The 24,995-nt window shown below is 48.0% G+C and overlaps 1 protein-coding gene across 4 annotated transcripts in view; it reads left to right on the top strand.

Annotated features, from left to right (window-relative positions):
* TASOR2 (transcription activation suppressor family member 2) overlaps positions 1-24,995 on the top strand; it is a 1,020,110-nt gene that overhangs the window by 926,246 nt on the left and 68,869 nt on the right. For all 4 annotated transcript variants that reach the window (XM_078677333.1, XM_078677324.1, XM_078677320.1 and 1 more), the window contains one exon: positions 5,430-5,535. In XM_078677333.1, the coding sequence (XP_078533459.1) occupies positions 5,430-5,535 (106 nt within the window). The remainder of the gene's footprint in view (positions 1-5,429; positions 5,536-24,995) is intronic.

The raw sequence follows: 24,995 nt of genomic DNA, 5'->3' as shown, positions 1-24,995 counted from the left end.
TCTTGGGTGAGGTCTTATATCCTGTTTGGGGCAGTTGTGGTGTGTGGAAATAATCCACGTTCCTGGGACTGGTTAAAATTGTGTAGTGGAAGGTGTGTTAATTGTAGAATTTGCTGTGTCCACATCACAACAACAAAAATTCCAAAACCCTAAGGTGTGCTATTAGTGCACTGTTTGGTCTATTTTAAGCAGTTGACATGTTTCTGTCCTCTGATGTATAGCCAAAAACGGTCTGGTGCATTCATCAGAGGAAAGCATAACCCCTACATCCTAAACACTACTGCCCTCACCAATGTCTATCGAACTGTTAGGTCTAGTTTGTTAACCAATAATGAACATCAAAATATAGACATTGCATAGTGGCCTTAAATCTGCATCGTATGGTAATTCATATCTATAACTAACCACAACTGCATGGAGTGCAATGAAAGACACATATGGAGGTGCTTGTACTAGGTTTCGAGGGACTAAATAAGGAAAATTGCACCTGATGAATATTTTAACATTTTAAGTTTATCATTATTGATTAAAAAATTATGCTGCTTAATAATGGGTTAGGTATTTTATGTATGTTGATTTGTATAGCGCACTAATCACCCAAGAGGGTTTTCAGGCGCTTGGGCAAGGTGTGTAGGTGTCTGATCCCAAGGTGCTAATATGAAAAGCCAGGTCTTCAGCTTCTTGCGGAACTCAGGAAATGAGGAGGAGTCTCTGATGTGTTAAGGGAGGTCGTTTCATGTTTTAGGTGCGATGTAGGAGAATGAGCGACCTCCAGTTTTGCTTTTGTGGATACGGGGAGTGTATGCGAGTGAGAGAGAGGCAGAACATAGGTGTCTGCTGGGTTCATGAAAGTGCATACAACAGTTCCGGTATTCTGGTCCTGTGTTGTTTATGGCTTTGTATGTGTGCATAAGAAATTCGTATTGGCTGCGCTTGTTATTGAGAAGCAAGTAAAGCTTCCTGAGGTGTGGTGTGATGTTGGTGCGAGGCGTGGGAGGTCAAGTATGAATTTTGCAGGTGTTTTCTGAACGGTCTGGAGTCTGTGTAGGAGTTGTATGGAGGTTCTGGTATAGAAAGTGTTGCCATAATCCAGCCTGCTGTTGATGAGTGCTTGTGTGACGGTATGTCTGGTGTTCTAAAGCAGCCATTTGAAGATCTTTCACAACATGCGTAGGATGGGGCAGCAGGAGGTGCGCACTGAATTGACTTGAGCCATCATGTTGAGCTTGTCATCTAGTATGATCCCTAGATTTCTTGCCTGGTCTGTGGGTGTGGGTGTTCGTCCTAGCTCCGAGGACCACTAGGCTGAATCTGAAGGGGAGGTCTTGTTGCTAAAGGCCAATACTTCTGTCTTGTCAGATTTGAGCTTAAAGCTGTTGATTCGCATGCAGTCTGCTACCATGTCATGTAGTTGATGAAGTTGGTTTTGTTGGTGGTTGTCTTGTCCAAAAGGGAGAGGATAAGTTGGGTGTCATTGGTGTAGGAGAGGACAGTGATGTCTTGTGATCGGATGATGTTGGTTAGCGGTGTCATGCATATTTTGAAAAGGGTGGGACTGCAGGACGATCCCTGTGGGACACCGCCTATCAGTTTCTTGGTCTCTGATGTGTAGAGTGGCAGCATGAACCTTTGAAATCCTTCTGTGAGGAAGGGACAGATCCATTTCAGAGCGTATCCTTTTATGTCAATCTCTTGGAGTCTTCTGATGAGTGTGTCGTGGGAAACAGTTTTGAATGCCATGGAGAGGTCGAACAGGATGATGGCCGCTCTTTTTCCTCGGGCCAGGATGTTTTGAATGTCGTTGGTAGCCACGATGAGTGCTGTTTCTGTGCGTGGGTTCTTTCTGAATCCTGATTGTATGTTGTTACTCCAGAGAAAATGTCTCAATTAAGAAATAATAGGTGGTTATTCTGTTCTTAGCATTGTAATTAATTAGCTGACTAAGGGCCTGATTTAAATCTTAACGGACGGGTTACTCTGTAACAACGGGGACAGATATCCTGTCCGCCGAAATATAAATCCAATTATATCCTATGGGATTTATATTTTGGCGGACAGGATATCTGTCACCATTGTGACGGAGTAACCCATCCACCAAAATCTAAATCGGGCCCTAAGTCATAATTTTGAATTCCACCTGCTAAAATGTGTAAAGTATGATACATTTAAAATAGAGGAATGGGAAGTGGTGAAGGAAAGGTGGGACCATTGGAAGCGAGTGTACGAAGCTGGCTGTGTATATACTATTATACAGTTGTATTGCAATTGTAAATGCACTTTGGTTTGACTTACAGTATTGTTTCAGAGAAATGCAATCACTTGTAAATACAGTACATAGACTTCAAGGGATTTTCAGTAAAATAGCAGGTAAGTTACTTTTGGATTACTTTTCTTACTCAGTGCTGTATGCCTGGATGCAGCACTGAGACATTTCCTGTAAACAAGTGAGTAAAAGCGTTTTTGTTAAATCGTACAATTTTAAAGAATTTCTTTAGGTTTCAAAAGTCCACACTGAAATTTTTTCAGGAAAAAGTGTCACTGTTATCCTATGGATGAAAATGTGGTTATCGGTTTTTAGGTAAGTTATTAGTCTTTGGAGTTGAGGTTCTGGGGTTAGAACAAGGGTTCCCTCAGGGTCAAGGATTCACTCTTGTTACACCCTCAGCGGCACTGGGGCAGCCGGGTGCAAAGTGCTGAGGCCCAATGTTATCCAATGGGGGTTAGGGGGCCTCCGGTTATTGGCTGCTGGCAAGCAGTCCACTTGGTTGTGGGAGTAAAACTCCTGGACTTTAGCTCAGGGCAAATGCGGAAACAAATGAGCCCCAAAGGTGCACCCTCAGCGGCCGGGTGCAGGGTGCTGTTTCGAGGTCGGATGCCCTGTTGTTTCCAATGGAGAACCTCTGGTTTGCAAAAGCACTGCAGGCAGGTAGAGGAAGGACTTCTGGCTGCGACCACCACCACGAGAGGTAAGTTGAGAAGGGAGGGGTTGGTTAGGCACCATTGGTTTGGGCACACAAGGCCGAGGGGCATCGGGTGCAGGGGTGCCTTTTGGGGTCGGATCTTCTTACCAGCTCTGGGTCGCGGTTAGGGGGCCTTCTGGATTTAGACAGCAGGCGTCGGCTGGGGGCTTGAGGAAGGTCAGGGGTCGCTGGATCTTGGTTAAGGATCGCCGGGGTGACCTCGTCATGGTGTTTGCCCCCTCGAGCTAGGGCAATGGACGACGGGCGCAGAATGGGACGGATTCGTGGTTTCTGGCTGCTGCCAGAGGTTGCAGTTGAAAAAATCCAGTGTTCACAGGAGAAGCAGTCTTTGGAAGTGAAGGCAGGCAGGTCCTCCGGGGTTTTTGAGGTTGCTGGCTGCAGGACAGACCGGGATTTCGCAGGAGATGGTTTGAGGGGGAGACATGCCGGTAGGGCTGGGGCCAAGTCAGTGGGTGTTTTCCTCTTGTTAGCTGCTGCACAGCTGTTCGGTCCTTCTTCTTTTCTTCTTGTTTCTTGTCTGGATCTGAGGAAGCAAGGTTCAGGGGTGCCACTAAATACTAGATTTAGGGCGTTGCAGGTAGGTAAATGGCAGGGACCAATGGGTCGCTTCCCTGGGTTGGGTACACCCCCGATTATGCCACCCTCCAGTGGGAGGGGGGCATGTTCCTATCCCTGGTTGGCTGAGTCCCCCCATCTTCAAGATGGGGTGGACTGAGAGTTGTGCTTCACCTCTCCTCTCGAGGGGTAGAGTTGGCAGAGGTGGACACTCCTCTCTTCCTCACTCGTTTATCCTGCCAGTTTTCCTGCCCAAAGTGGGGGTCAGAACCAGTTGAGGACCAGTTGCTGAAAGCAGCAATTGGCCTGGGGAAGCTCACAAAGGCGGCAAGCCTTTTAAGCTTCCCCTTCGTAAACCCCGCCCATCCTGGGGAGGAGGCTTGGCACCTCGTCCCAGGATGTGCATTGTTTCAGGCCCCAGAGAGCAGCAGGCTCTCGACCCAAGGGTCCAGAAACATGTCTGGTGGTGGCAGTTGAAAGCAGCCACTCAACATGGGCACTTGTGGTGGGTTAGTTTTCAGGGGGCATCTCTAAGATGCCCTCTGTGTGCAATTTTTTATTAAATCCCACACTGGCATCAGTGTGGGTTTTATCGTGCTGAGAAGTTTGATACCATATTTCTCAGTTTTCAGAGTAGCCATTATGGTGCTGTGGAGTTCTTAATGACAAGCTCCAGCACCATATACTCTTAATGGCAGCACTGCACGTACAATGTCTAAGAATGGACTTAGACACTGTAGGGGTACAGGGCTCATGCACCTGTACCCTCACCACTGGTATAGTGCACCCATCTAGAGGGGTGACTGATCTATGCCAGGGCAGTGGGTTGTAGGCATGGCACTCAGGGATGTGTGCCGTGTCGACTCTTCACTGTGTTCTGCACCAAAACACGCAGCCTGCAAAGGCAGCATGTGAGTGTGATGGTACAGATCCTCTAAGGGTGGCACAATAAGTGCGGCAGCCCTTAGATGCCTTCTCTGGTCACAGTGCCCTGGTTACCTGTGGTATCATTTACCAGGGGCTGACCTGTAGCCAGAGATGCCAATTGGGTTAGTTTTGGGGAAAGAACACAGGCCCTGGAAACCTGATTGGCCAGAACCTGGGTCACATCAAGTCAAAATGCATCAGTAGTCTGGCAAAGAGTACGTGGGGGTTACTGCATCTGAAACCCTCTTTCCTACAGCGAAAAAGAGCAGAAATATGGGGAAAAACAAGACAGACCTTTTGGAAACATATTGGTAGTGGTGAAATCAAAGAAGGTAAATGTTTTGCTAAGACATCTGGGTGTTATAGGCGCACATTAAGCCTACTAGAATGAGCTTGCTTCATGAGCCATCTTTTTCTATTAAACTTAAATAGTCTAAAGTACCATGGGAAAAGGTTTTCTCTGCCTGCATTCTTGTGCTTTTAATATGACACATGGTAACTTCTTACAGATTCTTTGTAACCTATACAGGTTACAGTTAACAGCATCATGAACGTTGGCAGTCTTGTCCAAACAAGAATGACACTAACTTTGTCAATTCCAGTACATAGTTGAAGGTCTAGATACCAAAGATTATGTGAGTTTACAGTGCCAGTATACACTGCTTATGTATGACCACATTGATTATGCTTAAATATGATTTAAAAAATATTTGTTTTTTGTGCAGTAGATTTCACTGTAGACTTATCAATCAGATTTTGAGGTAAAGGGAATGTATGTGATAAAAAATAATGTACCATCATCAAGGAGATGGCCTTGGCGGTTATGATATCAGATTTCAATAAGCACTGTGTACTGAATTTTTCAAAATGTAGTTGTATTTCATGTACTTTTGTAAAAGGATATCATGATGTTAGGAATCCCTGGTGGTTCTAACTACCCGTAACTCTTTTAAAAACATGTTGCAGGGCAATTACAGGACATTCTCAAACTTTTGGAAAAGCTGAATCGACATGAGAGGTGGAAGTGGTTCCTTCACTACAGGGAAAGGAAAAAGATGAAAGAAGAATCTAGGTAATATTTAAATTTGTACTTGTATTTCATTTTAATGCATGTGTAACCACTTTAAATAACAACTTTGCTACAGGGTTGTTCTGGGGTGTATGTGTGTTGTTTTGCATTTTGAATATTCACCCCCTATTTCCAACATTCACTTTGAGTTTTATCACCTGGAAAAAGTAGCTACAACACTCCTCTAAATTACAAGTATCTTCTTGGCGATCTGCAGCAATGGTTGTCTGACCAGTAGGAGGAACCTAGATAAACCTGTTAGACCCCAAAGGCATGTTTCTTGAGCAAGCAGAGGTGAAACTCTCTTGTTGATACAGTCTCTCAGCACCACCTTTCTCCAGTAATTTCCTAAAATAGCATTATCAGGTTGGCTAGTACTTCATGGCCATGAAGCATATAATCCATAACCAAAGTCAACAGAGTTGTGCTACCAGTCAGTACTTCCTGTAATTGTAACAAAAGTCCAGCCTTTTTAAAATGTACCACAGCCATTCTACAGTGTGCTAATCTGCAGTCCCGGCTACATGACAATAACATTCTCTAAGTCGGTATCCTTATAAAATATTTTGCTGGTTTCAGGTTTAGCAAAGAAGTTCAACAATATTGATAGTGAATGTAAAAGGTTTGACCTCTTCAAATTGGAAAATATGTTTAGTAATAGCCCTGGCTGCATTTATACTGTTAACAAAAGTATGCAGAACTCCCTATGTATTCAGTGTACAGGATGAAATTCATCCTTACAAGCCATAGTTTGCTTGGCATCGGCCTCCATGGCAAGAGTAATTACTCTACGACTTCCCCAACACCAAGGCTTACTCCATGAACCATCTAGCAGAAGGAAAGCTTAAACCAGTAGGACCCAATTGATTACCACTGGGCCACCCACAAACTCCCTGTACTGAACAGTGATATGAGCTATTTCTTTTGCGTGTATTGGATCCTTTATTTGCTATAAGGCAGCCAGAAGGAGGTGCATCTATGTCTTAAATAAATTGATAGAAAGCTGAGTCAGAGTGATATTCAAAAAACAGACTGAGGAACATTCAATATATCTAACTTAAAAAAGCCCCTTTATGATAATGGCAAGATGATGTGTAACGTTCTGGCATGTATGCAAAAAGGCCATTACTTGGTGGAACAGTCCACACAGAAGTCACAGACTTGATTAAGCTTTTAAAGGTTGAGGTATTTAACTAGACTATAGTAATCCTTTATCAAGATGTGTTTACATCCATGTCTTTTTGCTTCTCATTGTTCCAAATATGTAATTGTATGTGCATATAAAAGTCACCGAAGGTAGCCGTTGGTCTATAGCATTGATTAAATGCATACAAAATCTTGGAGTAATTTTTCCATTTCTTGTCACCATGCATCTTAGAATTTATCTCCATCAATTTCCAATTAAAATGCTGCATAGAAATGTCCAACACTTTTGTAATGCCTCAAAACCTTGCTCAAATAAACTAAGAGGCTGCCTTACTGCAGTTTAGGCATCTGACCAATTCATATGGTATCTTGTAACCAAAGAATTGGGCAGTGTTTTAGAATTAGTTAAGTTTATCTTTAGATGAAACTCCTGGAGCAATACTACATCCATCCTAAGTCAATACAAATATTGGAAACGTTTGCATTTTTCATTTTATGCCGCAGGCCATTAGCATTTCAAATGAAAGACATAAGATTCATTTGACAGATTTTTCCATTTAGATAACAGCCAGCACCACTCCAGTCTTTATCAAACTGATTTGTGAATAGATTGATTCAATAATTGCATATGACCCAGTCATATGCAAACCAGTCTTGACCCTTCTGTTAATAGGAACAGTCCAGCCTGAATGGCCAGACTAGATCCTCCCTGGACCAGAAACAAGCATCCTGGGACTGGTTTCGGGTATCAGCCGACATCAGCCAGGCTAGCTTGAATCCAGTAGCACAGTGAGCATCGGATCCACAGGCGAGAACGTACAATTTCAGCAGTTCTGCAGACTCGAGTTTTCAAGGTGGCTCTTGCTCAGAGACACTTTTTCTCTCTAGTGGAGCTCAGGCCTCCTGTACCTATTTCCGCCCATACCACTCCTGCCCAGAGTTCTCAAGAAGATCAGGAAATACAGGCCCCAAATCATTCTAATCTCCGGGCTGGGCTGGGAGAGTTTGCTATCCCAAGCTTTTGTGCATGGCCCTCGATCCTCCGATTAGGCAGCCTCTTCGGAATGACCTTCTGTTAACAGCCTTTGACCTACAGCCCGATGTCTGCGATGTGATTCTGGCAGCCAGGCATCTCTCCACTAAAACCGTATACGCCTGCCATTGGGGCAGATTTGTGGTGTGCAGAAAAGCAGTTTGACCCCCTTTCTGCTCCCCTGTCTGAGGTTCACTTTATTCTTTCCCTTGCCCAGCATGGCTCTGCTCTGGGCACCTTAAACGGTTATCTTTCTGATATCTCAGCCTTTCTTTGGCTTCCTGACCAACCATCTCTATTGAGAACCTCTATTGTACACAGGTTCTTGAAAGGTTTGCAACATATGCTTCCTCCTTCTCCTTTTGTCTTGCCTCAGTGGTATCTTAATCACGTCCTGACATTCCTGATGTGCGCTTCCTTTGACCCCTTGCACAACTGTCCTTTCAGGCTCCTTACCATCAAGACTGCCTTCCTGGTGGCAATAGCACCTGCCCTGGAGGGTCAGTGAGCTTCAGCCTTTGTCATCCACGCCTCCATAACTGAACATCCACCCAGACAACTAGATCTACCAACTAGAACTTCCTTTCTACTAAAAGTATTTTTTGGGTGGCGTTTTATATATGGCGAACTAGACCCGAAGGTATCAGAGCGCTTTACATGAGCACCAGTTACATTAGACATGGACACATTCATTTTGTTAGCCATGGAGATATTAAGTAATTTGCCCAGAATCACAGAATGTGGAGCATCCCTGCCGAGACTCGAACCCGGGTCCCCAGCTCCGAGGTCAACCACCCTAGCCGTTCGGCCACATTCTCTCCCCAGTTAGTTACTCCCTTTCATGTAAGCTACTCATCCCTTCGACTTCACCGACTGGACCCAAAAAGAGCATTGTCATTCTACTGTGACTGCATGAAAGAGTTCATTGTGGACCACCAACTCTTCATGCGGTATGTCAGCGCGAAGAAGGGAAAGGTTGTGCATAAGCTGGCCATCTCCCGATGGATCGTGCTTTGCATTAAAATCTGGTACGCACTGGCCAGGAAGCAACCCCCTGAGGGTTTGGTGTAGGAAGCTAGCTTTTTATGTATTAGTAGCAATGTAAGAGCACACCATGCAAAAGGTCCAAACGACCCTTATTAGTATACAGGGGTTACTTTAATAATCCCAAGTGCTGTATTTACGATAGTATGGTCAAGCAGGAGTCAATAAATGAGAAACACACTCAAGAAGAAATCCAAGACCAATTTAGAAAGAGAACACATTTTTGTATGAATTCAGGCACCAAAATCTTCGGAATCAGGTAAGTACTTTCATGTTATCGATTTTATAAGATAACAGTAAAAATGCTCAAATAACGATTTTTGAGATATGAGCCTCGAACGCAGTAATGTTATCCTATGGGAGGAAAAACATAAACGCGAAAATATACTTGCGGTTGATGTACGGAGGTGCCCTTTAGGATTTAAGGGAATTCGGGGCCATGTCCAAAGCACCACTAGCAGTTTCGGTTTACCTGCCCTGGCATGTCTGGGTGCAGAGGTGCTGGTCGGGATGGTAGCCGCGAGCCTACACTGTTAAAGTCAATGGTACCTGAAACAAAGAGGCTGCAAGAGAGAACTTAGGGAAAAGTCAGTGGGAGCCCAGGGAGGTGTTCAGATCACGAGGACCTTTAGGCTAATGGAGACATAGTCAGGATTCGTGAACCCGGGCTGTGGGGTCTGGTGCAAAGGTGTTTGGCTGGCTGGCTACTTGTGTTTGATTCTCTCATGGTTCTCACATCGCCTGTAGAGGGAAGGAAAAACAAGACTGCAGGGCTACTATCGTTGTGGGTCTTGTGGGTCCTGACATTCCTCCTCATGCAGGTCGGTTTCCACAGCAGTGGTGTCCGGGCTGGACACACACAAGCTTTGTTTGATTCAAGCACCCCGTTACTCAGGGTATTGGTGCAGGGGGGCTCTTGAAGTGTCTAGCATCTCGAACCTCAGCAGGGAGACTGGGCTAACTCTTCCCTCTCAATGGCACTGCTACACTGTTCTCTGGGGGAGTAGGCTTCTGCTAATAAAAACAACAGTTGGATCCTGGCCATCGTTGTTGGTTTGGGATAGGACTGCTTCTATCCCATGCTCAGAAGCATCGGTCTGAACAATGAACTTCTTTGAATAATCTGGAGCTTTTAAAATTGGTGCTGAGCACATTGCTTCCTTCAGAGTGTCAAACGCTTTTTGACAGCTCACTGTCCAGTTTACTTTCTTTGGTTGCTTTTTGGAGGTCAGTTCTGTGAGGGGTGCCACAATAGTACCATAACCCTTCACAAACCTCATGTAGTACCCAGTCAATCTAAAGAAAGCCCACGTGAGTCTGGTTGTTGGAGCCTCCCAATCCAGAATAGTCTGTATCTTGGGCTGTAAGGGTTGAACCTGGCCTCCACCTATAAGGTGGCCAAGGTATACAACTGATCCTATCTGGTACTTACTTACCTTGATAGTGAGGCCTGCCTGCCTTCTGCAGGGCCTCAAGTACCTTTCCAAGGTGGATCAGGTGATCCTGCCAAGTGGAGCTATAGACAGCAATATCATCAAGTTATGCTACACTAAAAGATTCCAGCCCTGCCAGGACTTTATTCACTACCCTATAGAAGAATGATTGGGGCATTCTGTAGACCAAATGGTATCTCAGTAAACTGGTAATGCCCATCTGGGATAGAGAATACTGATTTCTCTTTGACTCCTGGGGTGAGATCAATCTGCCAATTCCCTAATGTTAAGTCAAACGTTCTGAGAAACTTTGATGCACCCAACCTGTCAATCAGTCATCTGCTCTTGGAATAGGGTGAGCATCAGTCTTGGTGACTGCATTGAGACCCCTGTAGTCCACACAAGACCTCAGCTCTGGTTTATCTCTCTCGGAATGAGTTTTGAGGACCACTGGACTAGCCCAGGGACTCTCAGAGGGTTCAATCATTCGTAGCCCCAGCGTCTTGCTTACTTCAGCTCTGATGCTTTCCTTAACTTGGTCAGACAGCCTGTAAATTGTATTTTTGACAGGTAGGCTGTCTCTAGTCTCCACATCGTGTGTGCACCAGGTTGTCTGACCAGCTCAGCATTCAGCTCAAAACTTGCCTGCAGTCAGTTTGCTGTTAGGCAATGAGGGTGTCTGACAAGACAACTCCTTCAACAGACCCATCCTTAGCCTTGTTAGAGAGGAGGTCATGGAGAGGTTCACTCTCTTCTTCCTGATCCTCATCGGTGACCATGAGCATGGTCACAACAACCCTGATTCAAGGCAATTCACATAGATGACCCTGTAGGGCTCCTGCAAGTGCCAAGGTCGACCAAGTAGGTGACCTACCCTTTCCTCTCAAGGCTAGGATAGGGTCCAATCCATTTGTCCTGGTGGGCCCTAGGTGGCACAGACTCCAATGCCCATACTTTTTTCCCTGATTGAAATTGAACCAGTGCAGCCTTTTTGTCAAACCATTGCCTCTGTAGTTCTTGGCTTGCCTCGAGGTTGTGGCTTGCTTTCTCCATATATTCAGCCATCCTTGAATGAAGGCCAAGTACATAGTTCACTATGTCCAGCTTTGACTCTTTGAGTGGCTTCTCCCAGCCTTCCCTCACCAGATTTATAGGACGTCTAACAGGATGACTAAACAGAAGCTCAAAAGGACTTAAGCCCACTTTCTGTGGCACTTTTCTATAGACAAAAAGCAGGCATGGCAACAGGACATCTCATTTCCTTCTGAGTTTGTATTGAAGTCCCATAATCATACTTTCGTGGTCTTGTTGAACCTTTCAACAAGACCATTAGTATGTGGGTGTTATGGGGTGCTGAACTTGTAAGTCACCCCACATTGCTTTCAGGTAAGCAGATATGAAGTTACTACCTCTGCCTGAAGCCACCTCCTTAGGGAAACCCACTCTAGTAAAAATACTTAAAAGGGCACTGGCAACTTCAGGAGCAGTGACAGTACTAAGGGCAATAGCCCGAGGATACCTAGTGGCAGGGTCACCTACCACCAGAATAAACCTTTTGCCAGAAGCTGTTTCAGGGTCAAGATGACCAACAATGTCGATCACTACCCTTTCAAAGAGAACCCTAACCACTGAGTGGGGAATTATGTGGCCATTTGTTTAGCTACCTCCCTTGCTTTGGCTTGACAGATAACTTTCTTGTACATGTTTGGCCAGTAGGAGATGGTAACCAACCTACTCCAAGTTTTAGTCTGTCCAAGATGCTCAGCTAGGGGGATGTCATGGGCCAAAGTTAGTTGAATCTCCCTGTACATCTGAGGCACTACCACACTCTTGGTGGCACCAGGTTTGGGATCTCCCACCTCTATAGGAATCCTTCCTCCCAATAGGTCCTCTAGGATTCACTGAAATCATATTTCTCCTGTGCATAAGCTTGCTGTCTCAGGCTTTCAAGAGTGAGTGTTGTTTTTTGTCCCTGGCATAAATGTTCCCTAGTGGTCCCGCTGGGCCTAGGAGCTTTGCTGTGTAAGGCCCAAGTTCCTGAGGTTCAGTTCCCTCATGGGCTGACAGGTATTTTCCCTGGGGAGAGGGGACCTGAGCTTCTGTCTGTGTGCAAGTTGGTTTCCCAGCCTTCCTTCCTTTTCACTTGGAGGTCTGGGCCATAATTCTAGGCTCCTAGACCTCTTTTTCACCATTGGCTTTGCTCTGTGCTCTTGTTTTTACATACAGCCATTCAGGTATACCCAGCATGACTACATGGGTTCTCGTCTTTACAGCAGCCCAAATTGAGGTCTCCAGATTATTCCCTAGCAGACAATCAACTGGGATAAAATGGTCAGCCGAACTGGATCAACCTCTCACTGACAAGCAATGGGAATTTTGCTGCTAGCAAACTGAACAAATTTCCTCAAACAGCCATCTGCGCATCACTCACTATAAAATTTCTTCAGCGCAGTTCACAGGCTCAGTATGTGTTCTATTGGTATAGGCCACATGCATTCACTCCCCATGTGGCGGTGGAAGAAGGGGATACTGCCCCGATCCCACTTCACAGTGTGATTACTCATCAATCACGCGGCACTCCGAGGACGGAAATTAATTCAGTTGATACCACGGTTGCTGCTTGGCGGAAAGTAGGGCAGCTAGCACAGAAGCTGCCATTGTATGCACCATACATGTATTTGGAGCATCATGCCGCCATGTCTGTGACACACGAGGCACCCTCAATGAGGTTGTTGCGTGAAGCAGGTCTTAGGCGCATGATGGATGTTTATCCAGGTGGCTCGTTCATCACACAGGTGGGCCTGCAATATGTCAGTAACCAATCACTACTTTTCAGATTCGCTGTACACAGGTTAAGACAGGCGGCCAGGTTGCATTACACCACTTATCCACAAGAACCTCCCACGCTGCTGTCTTTGCAATTTGCATTCACCACCCCTACTAATAAACGGCTAATATCGAAACTTTGTAAGATGATTAAAAATGAAAGTGTGGATGTCTCGGGCAGGAGCTGGGGTAGATGGAATGAATGTTTGCCTGATCTTATTTCAGAGGAGGATTGGAAATACATCTGTGGATTGACGGGGAAGCTCAGCATGAATGGTAATCTTCGGATTATACATTTTAAATACATACACCAGGTGTATTATACTCCTGTAAGACTGCACAGGTATGGGTTGCGTGTGACTGAGTGTTGTGAGCGTTGCGGACAAGACAATGCGGATTTCATGCATTTGGCTTGGGGCTGTCGGAAGGTGTTCGAGTTCTAGGAGGCGGTGGTGGGCTGTTTGAAAGATATGGTGACTGCGGATATTCAATGCATTCCACTTGTGTGTTTGCTATGTTGCGTGCCACATATTAAGGGAGTGAGTGAAGAAGTGTGGCTCACTGGTTAGAGGAGGCAGACCTGGAAGCAGAGGTCAGCCCGGGACCAGGGTTCAATTCCCGGCTCGGCGGGGTCTTGAGTCCTAAAATGTCCATGGACTCGACAATTCTCGCTCCGGTGCCTACTCGATTCACGGGCTCACACTCTGCGACTCTGGGCAATAGCTTGCTTAATCTCCACAACGGCCCCTCGCGGCGGGATGCCTGGCTTTCACCTTGCGGATACCCTGCCGGGGTTATTTAACAGGGGAATACCAGGACGGGTTCCCTAAGCAAGCGCTTAGAAACCGCTTGGTGATTTGCGCTATATAAATTCCTGTACATTTACATTTACATTTACAATGGTAACTTTGTACGTCTGGCTTTGTTATTGGCGGCGCGGAGAGTGGCGATTACATGGGGGGGCAGGCGCAGACCTACGATTGACGTGTGGATAAAAGATTTGGTATATTGTAGAGACAATCTGAACACATATGCGGAAGAACTGCCAACAATTTCGAGGCCGAGAGACATCTGGGAACCATTACGAATTTATTTGCTTAATAAGAGTGATTAATGTTCAGTTTAAAGGAGAAGTTCAGAGGGGTGGATGATATAGTGAGAACTGCTTGATGTACTGCCTAGTCATGATTGCACAACCCAGGATTGTACGGTGTAAATTATGTGTATCTTTTGGTTTCATATTACTTTTTTTTTTAAACCTTTATTATCAGAAAAGTCATACAAATACAGACCTACAACCCCCCAGGGCCGGCCAGTAATAATCCACAACACAATCGAAAACAGTACAAGGCCCATCCACCCCTGGAATCAATCACAATGGTAACACGTCAATAAACAGGGTTGGCGGCTGTAAGGGGATAATAAAAAGGTTTCACATTTTATAATTGAAACAAAACAACACAGAAACAAAGTCCGAGGTAAGACTGTTATCGAAGTGACCATCTCCACCAGCAGGGGGGGAAAGCCAGCCACTGAGGCTGGTCTAAAGAAGGATAAATCCTAAGGGGGTAGAAAGAAGGGCCAAGAGCGGACAAGCAAACTGTGTGGTATAGGAGAAGGATGCATGGAAAGCGAGGTCACGGAGACAGAGGGATAGCAACGGAATCCACGGAGGGGGGGGTACAAATCTCTCCTCGATACGCATTCCACTGACCCCACACCTTACCCCATTTCCTAGGCCTACCACGGGCAGTGTACACCGTTTTCTCTTTAAACATACACCAATCCATGCATTCCACCCATGCCGATGCCGAGGGTGCCCTCGGGGACCCCCACAATTGGGCTATGTCCCGTTTGGCGATCATGTTGCCGAGGGTGGCCCACCGAGTCTGCGCCAAGCTATAATCATTGGGCTCCCAGACGTTCAGAAGGCACCTCCTTGCCTCTGGCAGTAAAGACACACCCGTCACTTCCTCCATAATGTCATGCACGCTGTTCCAGTAAGACACCACATCCAGACATTCCCATATGATATGGAGAAAAGTAGCAAGCATACCACAGCCACGCCTGCACAACCCATCCAACGAATAACCCATCCTCATCAGGCGTGGACCCGTGACATAGACGCGGTGTAAAATCTTCAATTGCACTAGCCGTAGACGCGCCGGAATCGCCACTTCCTTTGGAGACGACACCTCGGCCTGCCAGTCTTCGTCATCCAATTCAAGCCCATCCGCGGTCCAGGTATTACGGAGCTGTACAAGGAGGTCAGAGCGGGCGTTAATAAGCTTTTTATATATAAGAGAGATGGTACTATCAGGGACATGTCCATCGAGCACCCTGTCTTCCAGGGGGGAGGATTCCGGGACAACGGCACCATCCGGAAACACCGAAGCAAATGCATGGCGGATTTGAAGATAGCGGTAGTATTCCCTATCACTCAGGCTGTATTCCCGCTGGAATTCGGCAAAAGTCTTGATCCTGTCCTTGACCAGGAGGTCCCCTACTCGACTGATACCTATAAGATCCCACTTGTCGAACTCCTTCGCGTCCAGAGATTCCCCAGCCGTTCAGCCGCATAAAGCGGAGTTGCTCTAGTCAGCTTGTCTGTCCCTCCCGTGGCAGCCGTCGCACTAGTCCAAACTCGCACCGCGACCGCAGTAGGACCAGTAAGTGTCTTCCTAGCAGCTTTAGAGTAAAGCGCCCTATTGTAGTCGCCACCCGGTAGCTGCCATTTATCCAGCTCAAACGCAGGGTTAGGGGTAGGACCATACATGGCATGGTTGATAGCACTCAACTGAGATGCCCAGTAATAGCGCTTGATGTCGGGCAGCGCTATACCGCCATCATACCAAGGTAGTCAGTTTCGAGAACGCAATACGAGGCCGCCCGCCCCATACCAGTTGCCGTTGGAGGCCCTCAACCTCACGGAAATAACTAGCTGGGACCAGATCGAGCGTATTTTGAAGGGCATAAAGGAACCGGGGGAGAGACATCATCTTAAACAGGGCGGCTCTCCCCAACGGGGACAGCGGCAAGCCACACCAACCTGTAATGTCCGACCGCAGCCGACGAAGTGGCGGCAGTAGATTCCTCTCATACCGCACCGCAGAGTCCAAGGAGATATAAATCCCCAAATATTTGAAGCCGTCACGTACTACAGGTATCGGGCAGACACGGGGCAGCAAGGGCAGTTCTCCAGTGAGCGGGTAAATACAAGACTTGGTCCAATTAATGGACAAGCCAGAGTTTCTACCGAAGGAGCGCAGCACGTCAAACAACACTCCCAGGGATTTACGAGGGGAAGTCAAGTATAACAAGATATCATCCGCGTACAATGAAATACGATCTTCATATCCCGGGGACCAACTAATGCCCTTAAGCGACGGCTCCCATCGGAGCCACGCGGCAAGGGGTTCAAGAGCAAGTGCGAAGAGCAACGGTGACAACGGGCAGCCCTGTCGCGTTCCTCTGCCAAGAACGAAGGACTCCGAGGCCCTGCCGTTCACCACCACTTGTGCCAATGGTTGTTCGTAGAGGAGCTGGACCCACCCGATAAAACGCGGGCCGAAACCGAACTTCGAGAGAGCCGCCCATAAATACGGACACTCTATTGTGTCAAAGGCCATCGAGGCGTCCAAAGAAACCAAGATGGCCGGCTCACGAAGTGACCCCGCCCGCGCCAGAACGCCATGAAGACGGCGGAGATTGAGCGCAGTATTACGGTGGGGGATAAATCCTGACTGGTCTGGATGTACCAAGCCACCAATCACTGTAACTAGTCGATTCGCCAATACTTTCGCCAGAACCTTAGGCTCAACATTCAGAAGCGAGATCGGTCTATACGACGAACACTGCTCACGGGGTTTCCCATCTTTATGAATTACCACAATGGACGCCAATCTCTGATCCCGGGGAAGGAGTCCGAGATCCCGCGATTCCAAGAACATGCGACGTAGGTGCGGCGCCATCTTATCCGGGCACAGCTTATACAGCTCTACCGGAATACCATTCGGGCCAGTGGCCTTGCCCGAACGAAGGGAACGGGTAGCAAGCGCTATTTCATCAGTGGAAAAGTAAGCTTCCATAAGCTCATGGTCAGACTCCGAGAGGCTAGGCAGCGCGATATCTCTCAGTAGCAAATGCGAGTCCTCCTCCGGACGGTCCGAGACCGGCGCGTAGACTTTCTGGAAGTGCTGAGCAAAAGCCGCGACTATCTCAACAGGGTCCACAACCCGCGAGCCATCCACCCCTTCCACAGCAGGCACAACCCTATTCAAACACTCTCTCTTATCCAACCAGGCAATCAACTTCCCAGCCTTATCACCAACATCATACAGTCGCCCCTGTTGCACACGATACATCATCCTGGCTGCATCCGTCACCAGAGCCCTGTAGTCAGCCTGTTTAAGGGCCAAAACATGCAACTTCTCAGGTGTAGCCCCAGATCCCAAATCTTCCTCCAAAGCTGTGATATCAGTTTCAAGGCAAACAACCTCCTCATTCTTACTTTTCTTCGCGCTAGCAATCAAGGACAGGACCTGACCCCGAATCACAGTCTTATAGGCCTCCCAGAGGGAAACGGAAGAGGACACCGACCCCACGTTCTCATTAAAGTAGTGTTCCATGCATTGAACCACTGCAGCCCTAGTCTTGGGGCTGCGTAGGTGCCAGGGGTTGATCGGGGCAACACGGCCCTCCGCTCCCAAGGACAAATCAATACCAAGCCAAAGTGGAGAGTGATCCGAGATCCCGCTAGCCAAGTGACGCACTTCCGTTACGGAGACCATCTGCACCGCAGGCACTAGGATATAGTCAAGCCTCGAAAGACTACCATGCGCTCCCGAATGAAAGGTGTACTGTGACTGTCCAGGGTGTAAGTGCCGCCAGCTGTCCACTAAACCCATCGCATCCAGAAAATCACCCAACCATGACTGCGATCTCAAGAGAGTTCTGGGGGGGTTACGATCATCATCACCACTAACCACTGAATTGAAGTCGCCACCCATTATCAACATGCCCTCGGGGAAGTTCAAAACCACCCCACCTAACTCAGAGAACGTAGCGGACTGTAGACCTGGTGGAACATAGACAGAGAGTATGGAAATCGTCTTCCCCTCCCATCGCCCCGTAATGGCCGCGTATCGGCCACGATCGTCAAGCACGACGTCATCTATCTCCAAGGGGAGGGAGTTACGAACCAAGACGCCCGCCCCCCTCGAACTCGTGGTGAAACCTGAGTGCGCCACCAGACGATACCCCCTCCTATTCAGCGCATGGCAAGTGTTCCCTATCAAATGAGTTTCCTGAAGCAACACAACATCGGGTGAAAGACGTTTCAAATACTGTAAAACTATCCCCCGCTTGATCCTATCACCCAACCCGTTCACATTCCAACTTAACACCCTCAGCCCCCTACCCCCCATTGCAGAAATGTACCCAGCGTCCCCCCCGCATAAGGACAGTCACAGCAAGCAAATCGTATATTGAAATGAAACCTCGGAGTAAACAAAGAAACAGAAGACCCCCCCCCGCCCCCAAAAGAATACCCAACACACACACCCCCACCCTGCACCCCTGCGTCGATCCAAAGAACCACCCCAACTTGCAGTGTGCCTGTCGCCCCATTAAACTAATCTACGAAAAGAAAAAAGAACCCCTCAGAGGAGGAAGAAACCCGAACCCTCCCATCCCCGGGTAAACACTATAGACGCGCTCAATAACAGTCAAACCGCTGCTGCAAGTCCATATAGCCGGCCCTCCGGTGGGGACTCACTCCACCCGTTCCTCAATGCCACCTTCAGTACCGCCGGAGTGTTCAGATCGGTCGCGCTGCGTTGGCAGAGTATCAAGCCAGTCACTAGCAGCTTCCGGGCGATCAAAAAAGAAAGTGCGCTCCTCATATTCGACCCTCAAGCGGGCCGGGAACAGCATAGCGTACTTTAGGCTCATATCTCGGAGGCGTCGTTTCACACCCATGAAGTTCATGCGCTGTTTTTGAACTGACTGCGTGAAGTCCGGGTAAAAACTGTTGGATGCATTGTCAAATTTCGTGGGCCCACCAGTGCGCGATGCCTGGAGAATAGCATCTCTGTCCCGAAAGTTGAAGATCCTGGCTATAATGGGCCGCGGTGCCGCTCCCAATTTAGGCTTACCACCTGGGACTCTGTGGGCACGCTCCACAGTGAAGAAGTTACTGAGACCCTTAGGTGCCAGGTGGTTCAGCACGAGGTCCTCAACCAAAAGATCCGTAGACCCTGCTTCGGAACGTTCCGGAACACCAATGATGCGGACGTTGTTTCGCCTGGCCCGGCTCTCGTAATCATCAAGTTAAATTTCCGGAGATTGTGGACCTCAGTCTGAAGGTCCGAAACATCGGTAGTGAGACTTGCAGTTTTAATATCCAGCGATTTTACCCGCTCATTAGTCTTTGCAAGATCCGTTCTGATGAGGTTAACCTCGATAGCCACAGTGTCTATCTTCGAGGCCAGTGTCTCGTACTGCTGGCCCATAGAGGTCTTTATACTGGCAATGGCGCCCATGACGTCTCGCAGCGTCAGGTCGTCTGTCGCAGGAAGGTCCTCTCCAGATTCACCCGGGGCTCTACCCAGCCCCCCAGGAGTGCCTTTCGGGCGGGCAAAGCGATCAATGGTATTAGATTGAGTAGAACCCCCTCGGCTCGTGACCCTGGTGGCCCGCTTCTCGCTCTCAGATCTACCCGACATGGTGGCCAAGGAGTCCTGGCAGACCCCTGGGAGGGTACGACGAAGGCAACTCTCCAGAGATCCGCCGTGTACAGTCGAGAAATACAAGAGACAGGAGATGCGCTGGGGGCGGGCCACAAGGTATGGGCCAGCAGTACTGGCAGGCAGGAAGCCACAGAGGACAGTAACCAAAAACGAAACCGAAAGTACCACGAGGGTTACGATCAAGCCTCAGTGACCGTTGTTATTCAATTACCACTCGGGTAGTTCGGCAACTCGAGACCGTGGGCATCCGCCGGTGTAGGCCGTAAAGTTCGAGATGCAGCAAGTCCGGTATTCGGCGGCCAAATCGAATTCCGAAAAACAATTTCGTATCAGCAGGGCTTCCTTCAGTCGAACCCGTCGTCTAAATCAGGATATTGAACAGGATAGCCGTAGGAGGTGGAAGGGGTCTCGGGAGCCCTGTGCTCACGCGTCCATCTTGGATCCGCGCGAAGCTCCTCCTCCGGTTTCATATTACTTTTGACTTTCTATTAATCTTTATTTTCGGTTGGTCTGTTGTTTTGATTTAATGTGGAATATCTCTTACCAGGAACATAGTGAACTGTACTCCACGATCTGGCGGATTGTACATGCGTTTTTGTCATATGATACATGCAGATTCACTGAGCAAATATTGTGTATGATTTTTTCTCTTTTCTTGGTTGTCTTTTGTATCGCAATATAATTCAATAAAAAAAAATAATTCTTCAGCGCAGTTATTACACATTAAAGTTATACAAATTTGGGTTATGAGACACGAACAGGTGTGACAGATGCAGAGCGGAATCTGCTGACTTTCTCCACCTAGCTTGGTCGTGTCCAGGGTTGTACAAATACTGGACTATGGCCTTAACTTCACTAGATCACATGGTTTCATACTAAACAGATCCTGGCAAAACATTGCAAATTTATGTCCTTTGGCCTCATGCTGGCAAAGCGGTGGGTGGCCTGTTGATGGGGTCGAGGGAGAGCACCTAAATTCAAGGACTGGCTAGGAGATATGATTTTATGGCAGGATCAGACATTCTTATATGCTGAACTACTCCCGACTGCTTCACACCCACGGGATATATGGGACCTGCTCCGTCCATACCTACTGGCGCACCCGGATGCTGGCGAACAGGACACATCTATGTAACCTAGGAAGCAGCAGATTGCCCGGCCCTTGAGCACGGCTCCCCCCTGAGGACATATGTAACAAAGGTGCAGCTCCCATCATGTACTGTACAATGCTATATCCACGACCTGGAATGCCGGAAAAAGAACAAGGGTAGACCATACAATGTTATGTATCACTGTGACTATATGTAGAAAGTGTTGTCAGCAACCGATGAATGTCCATTGTATACGAATGTGAGCTATGTATGTATCATTTTCAATAAAAACTAAAATTAAAAATACATTTTAAAAAAGACAACTGGGATGGCAGAGGACACAAATGCCTTCTTTTGGACAGTAACCCCTCCTCACTCCAAGGTCACCATAGCCATGGGATGAACCTTGGTAATGTTATAAGCACTAATAACTGGATAGGCTTATCCAGTTAAGTACTGTTCTGGGCATATACATTTTTCAGTCACCATGGTGACACTTGCACCTGTATCCGTCGGTACTTCTACTTCAACCCCATTGATGAGTGGCTTCTGTTTGTATTTCTCTAGGTTACTGCGCCAGACAGCTGGGGTAGCCATAGAAACCCCATCCTCTGAGACTAAAATAGCTCCAGTGTAGTCTCTGACCTGGTCAGGACAACCAAGGATCCCATCTGGAAACCAGTAACCCCTCTGGGTGCTGGACTAGTAGTAACCCTTTTGGGACACCTAGAGCCCCCTGTTTAATGATCCTTCTGTTTACAGAGATGGCACCAAGCCTTCTTGTGATTCCAGTTCTTTTTTGGGCCTTTAGAAGACTCCTTGGGTTTTTCCCCTTTGTATCCCACATCTCTACTCTGGGAAGGATCAGTAACCCTTTTGTCTGGTCACCCCTCCCTTGGTCTTTCTGGACACCTTTGTTTTCACCCAGTGGTCATCCTTCTTCCCAACACCTAAGGAGAGACCAACCTCAAGTAAACTAAATACTGATGCAGTTTTCCTGAAGTGCAATTACTTAACAAGATCTCCTACGTTATCAAATTACAGAGCCCATCAAATTGTTGCACCTTACTGTTTTTCAGTCGGCCACCTAGTGTATTGACTGTGAAGTCGACAAAATCTATCCAGGACTGACTCAAAGTTTTGTGAGTCTCCCTAAACTTGATCCTGCTTTGTTCAGTGGTGAGTCCAAAACCCTCACTCGGGCTACCCTTCATGAAGTCATAGGACTCCTCTTCTTTCTCACCAAGTGTCAGTAGCCTATCCCTGCGCTTTCCTGAGAATAACAGGCACAGAGAGCCCCAGTGTCTCCGGTGTTACTGTCTCATTTTACAAGCCCTCTCAATGGTTGTAAACCACTCTGTAATGACAATACCCTCAACATATTTAGGGACAATCCATTTGGGGATTTTGGAGTCATAATTTACACTCTCTACCTATTTATTTTGTTTCTGCCTCCACTCATGGGTTCTAAACTCATATCACCCCTCTCTCATACTATGGCTAGGAATCTGATAGAGAGTTCTAGCTGCAGGTTCCTTACCATTGAATTTCCCAGGCGTCAGGCTGGAGCCGGAAACTTTTGCTGAGCAATACCCTTTGCGCGCAACGTCGGGTGGCTCCATTCGGCTCCGCGTGACGTCGGCGGAATCATCAGCGACGGTCATAACATCGCAGTCCCTAAATAGGCGCCACCCAGGCACACAGATATCAGTTATTCTCTTTCCGCGCGAGTTAAGCGTCAATCCGGGAAGATCTACCCCTCTGCCACTTTTTGGCAGGCTGTTTCTCGACTTCTGTCGACATTTTGGGATTTCTGACTTTGTGTGCGAGGGATGTCTTCAAGGGAGACAGGGTTTAAGCTGTGCGAAACTTGTTCCTGCATGATGTCGGTCACCGATCTCCACAGCGTATGGTGTGGAGTCTTTTGTGTGACCACGATATGAAGTCGTGTTCGAACTGTCATGCGATGGCTCCGAAGACTTTGAGGGAGCAGGAGATTAAGTTACTCGCGGCCCGGCAGTCGACACCATCAAACAAGACTCCGAGGAGGTCATGGTCACGATCGAAGAAGAGGAGATTGCGGGACCGCTCTTGGAGCCCTACGTCCTCTTCCTCCCATTCGAGGTCCGCGGTACAGTCGGGGAAGAGGCATAAGAAGAAGAAGTCCAATTGGACTTCGTCTTCACCTCAACTGGTGTCCGTCATCGAGAGAGGTAATGAGCATTGACGCTCTAGGCACGGTTCCGTGGAGCCAGAGTCGACTTCGCGTCTCCCCCCCCCCCCCTCCCTTTCAGGGAGCCAGAGCGACTCCCGCTCACATAAAAGAGTTTTATGCGGCCATGTGCTGCGTATTTGAGCGGAAAGACCCCGCTGGTAAGAATTCAGGCCTCGTGGAGTCAGAAGGGACCCTGTCGGGTTCAACGCCGTCTGCTCTGGCCACAACGCTGATGGGGCCGCAATGATGCGATCCCAGATTCGGTTCTATGCCGGTCGTGCCAACGCAACCTTCCCCGGCGTCAAATCCGAAGTTGGTGTCTGCGGCGTCTCAATGCCCATCGGTGGCGCTAGCCTCATCTCTGACGTCATGGAGCCGGAACAGCGTTGATCTACATCGATTCCGATGTCAACAGATCCCAGAGGTTCTATGTTGTTGCCTGCGCACTTGGAGGATGTGCTATGCTCAGGAGAGGAATGGGAGGGGTCTGGGGGCCCTCTTGAAACCCAGGAAGTCTCTGAGAATTTGGACTGGTATGGGGAATTTGAGGAGGCCAGTGGACTGGATACGTCTCCAGATGCTGGCATGCTCTCACCGCCAACAGTGGCTATGAAGGAGGGGGCATCCTACGCCATGGTGGTTAAGAGGGCAGACGAGGTCCTTGTACTGGAGCTGCCCTCGGTGCAGATGAGGATTAATCTTCTGACTGAGGTGCTTCAACCTGGGGCTTTCACGTCCGAACCCCTGTTGCCCTTTAATAAGGCACTTACAGACGTCCTTCTAGGAACATGGTCTAAACCTAGCATAGGGGCTCCTGTGGATAGAATGATTTCCACGCCGTCATCGCCAGTATTCCAACCCAAAATTCCTTAGCCAACACCCCAGCCCAGAGAGTTTGGTGGTGCAGGCCTCTGCGTTCCAAGGCGCATTCCCTTCCGTCCCTCCGGATAGGGAATCCAAGAGGCTGGATGCATTTGGAAAGAAGTTGTTTTCTTCCTCCAGCCTGGCATTGCGGTTGGTGAATATTGCATGCTTAGTGGGCCTTTTCTTCCATTCCCATTGGGCGATGGTTGTGCAAGTGCTGCCACAACTCCCAGAGGAGGTCCAGGCTGTGCTCTCCCAAGCTGTCAAAGATGAGAGACACACAGCTAAATTCACCATACGGTGTGGCGTAGATACAACCGATTCGCTGGGCAGATTGATATCAATGACGGTGGCCTTGAGGACCATGCCTGGCTTTGTACAACTGGCTTATCAGGCGATGTTCAAGCCAATTTGAACATTGATGGAACCCGCCTTTTTGGGGAAAGTGCAGACTCGGCCCTGGTCAGGTACAAGGACTCTCGAGCTACAGCCAGATCCTTGGGCCTCTCCACCACCCCCGTGGCCAGTCTTCCTTTCACCCCTTTGGTAACAGCGGAAAGGGATTCCAGCTATTTCAGCCATATCTCAGCCACCGTCCAGCATAGACTGCCCAAGCTGGCCGAGGACGAGGACACAGTGCATTCCGATCTCGTAATGGAGGCCAGAAATCTTCGACCACACTGCCCCCAGCTGCCACAGCCTCCAAGCGATCCTAGGCTGATTCTGCAGGACGAACACAATACTCCAGTTGGTGGGAGAATTTGTCATCATCTCCCACACTGGAGATTCATAACATCGGACAACTGGGTCTTGCAGATAGCCCAGGAGGGCTATTCCCTACTTTTTCTTTCTTTTCCTCCTCCTATTCTGCCAAATCAGGAACGGCTGACGGAGGATCATTTAAAGTTGCCTCAAGAGGAAGTTACGGCACTCTTGGCCAAGGGAGCTATAGTAAAGGGTCCCAGATTCAGAAGTAGGCAGTGGCTGTTATTCCTGTGACTCTTTGATTCCGAAGAACAACAAGGGACTACGACCCATTTTAGATCTTCAGACCCCCAATCT

This window comes from Lissotriton helveticus, chromosome 1_1 (genome assembly GCF_964261635.1).
Source record: "Lissotriton helveticus chromosome 1_1, aLisHel1.1, whole genome shotgun sequence".
Lineage (NCBI taxonomy): Eukaryota > Metazoa > Chordata > Amphibia > Caudata > Salamandridae > Lissotriton > Lissotriton helveticus.
The sequence above is the reverse complement of the archived record's forward strand: the minus strand, read 5'-3'. Positions and strand labels throughout refer to the sequence as shown.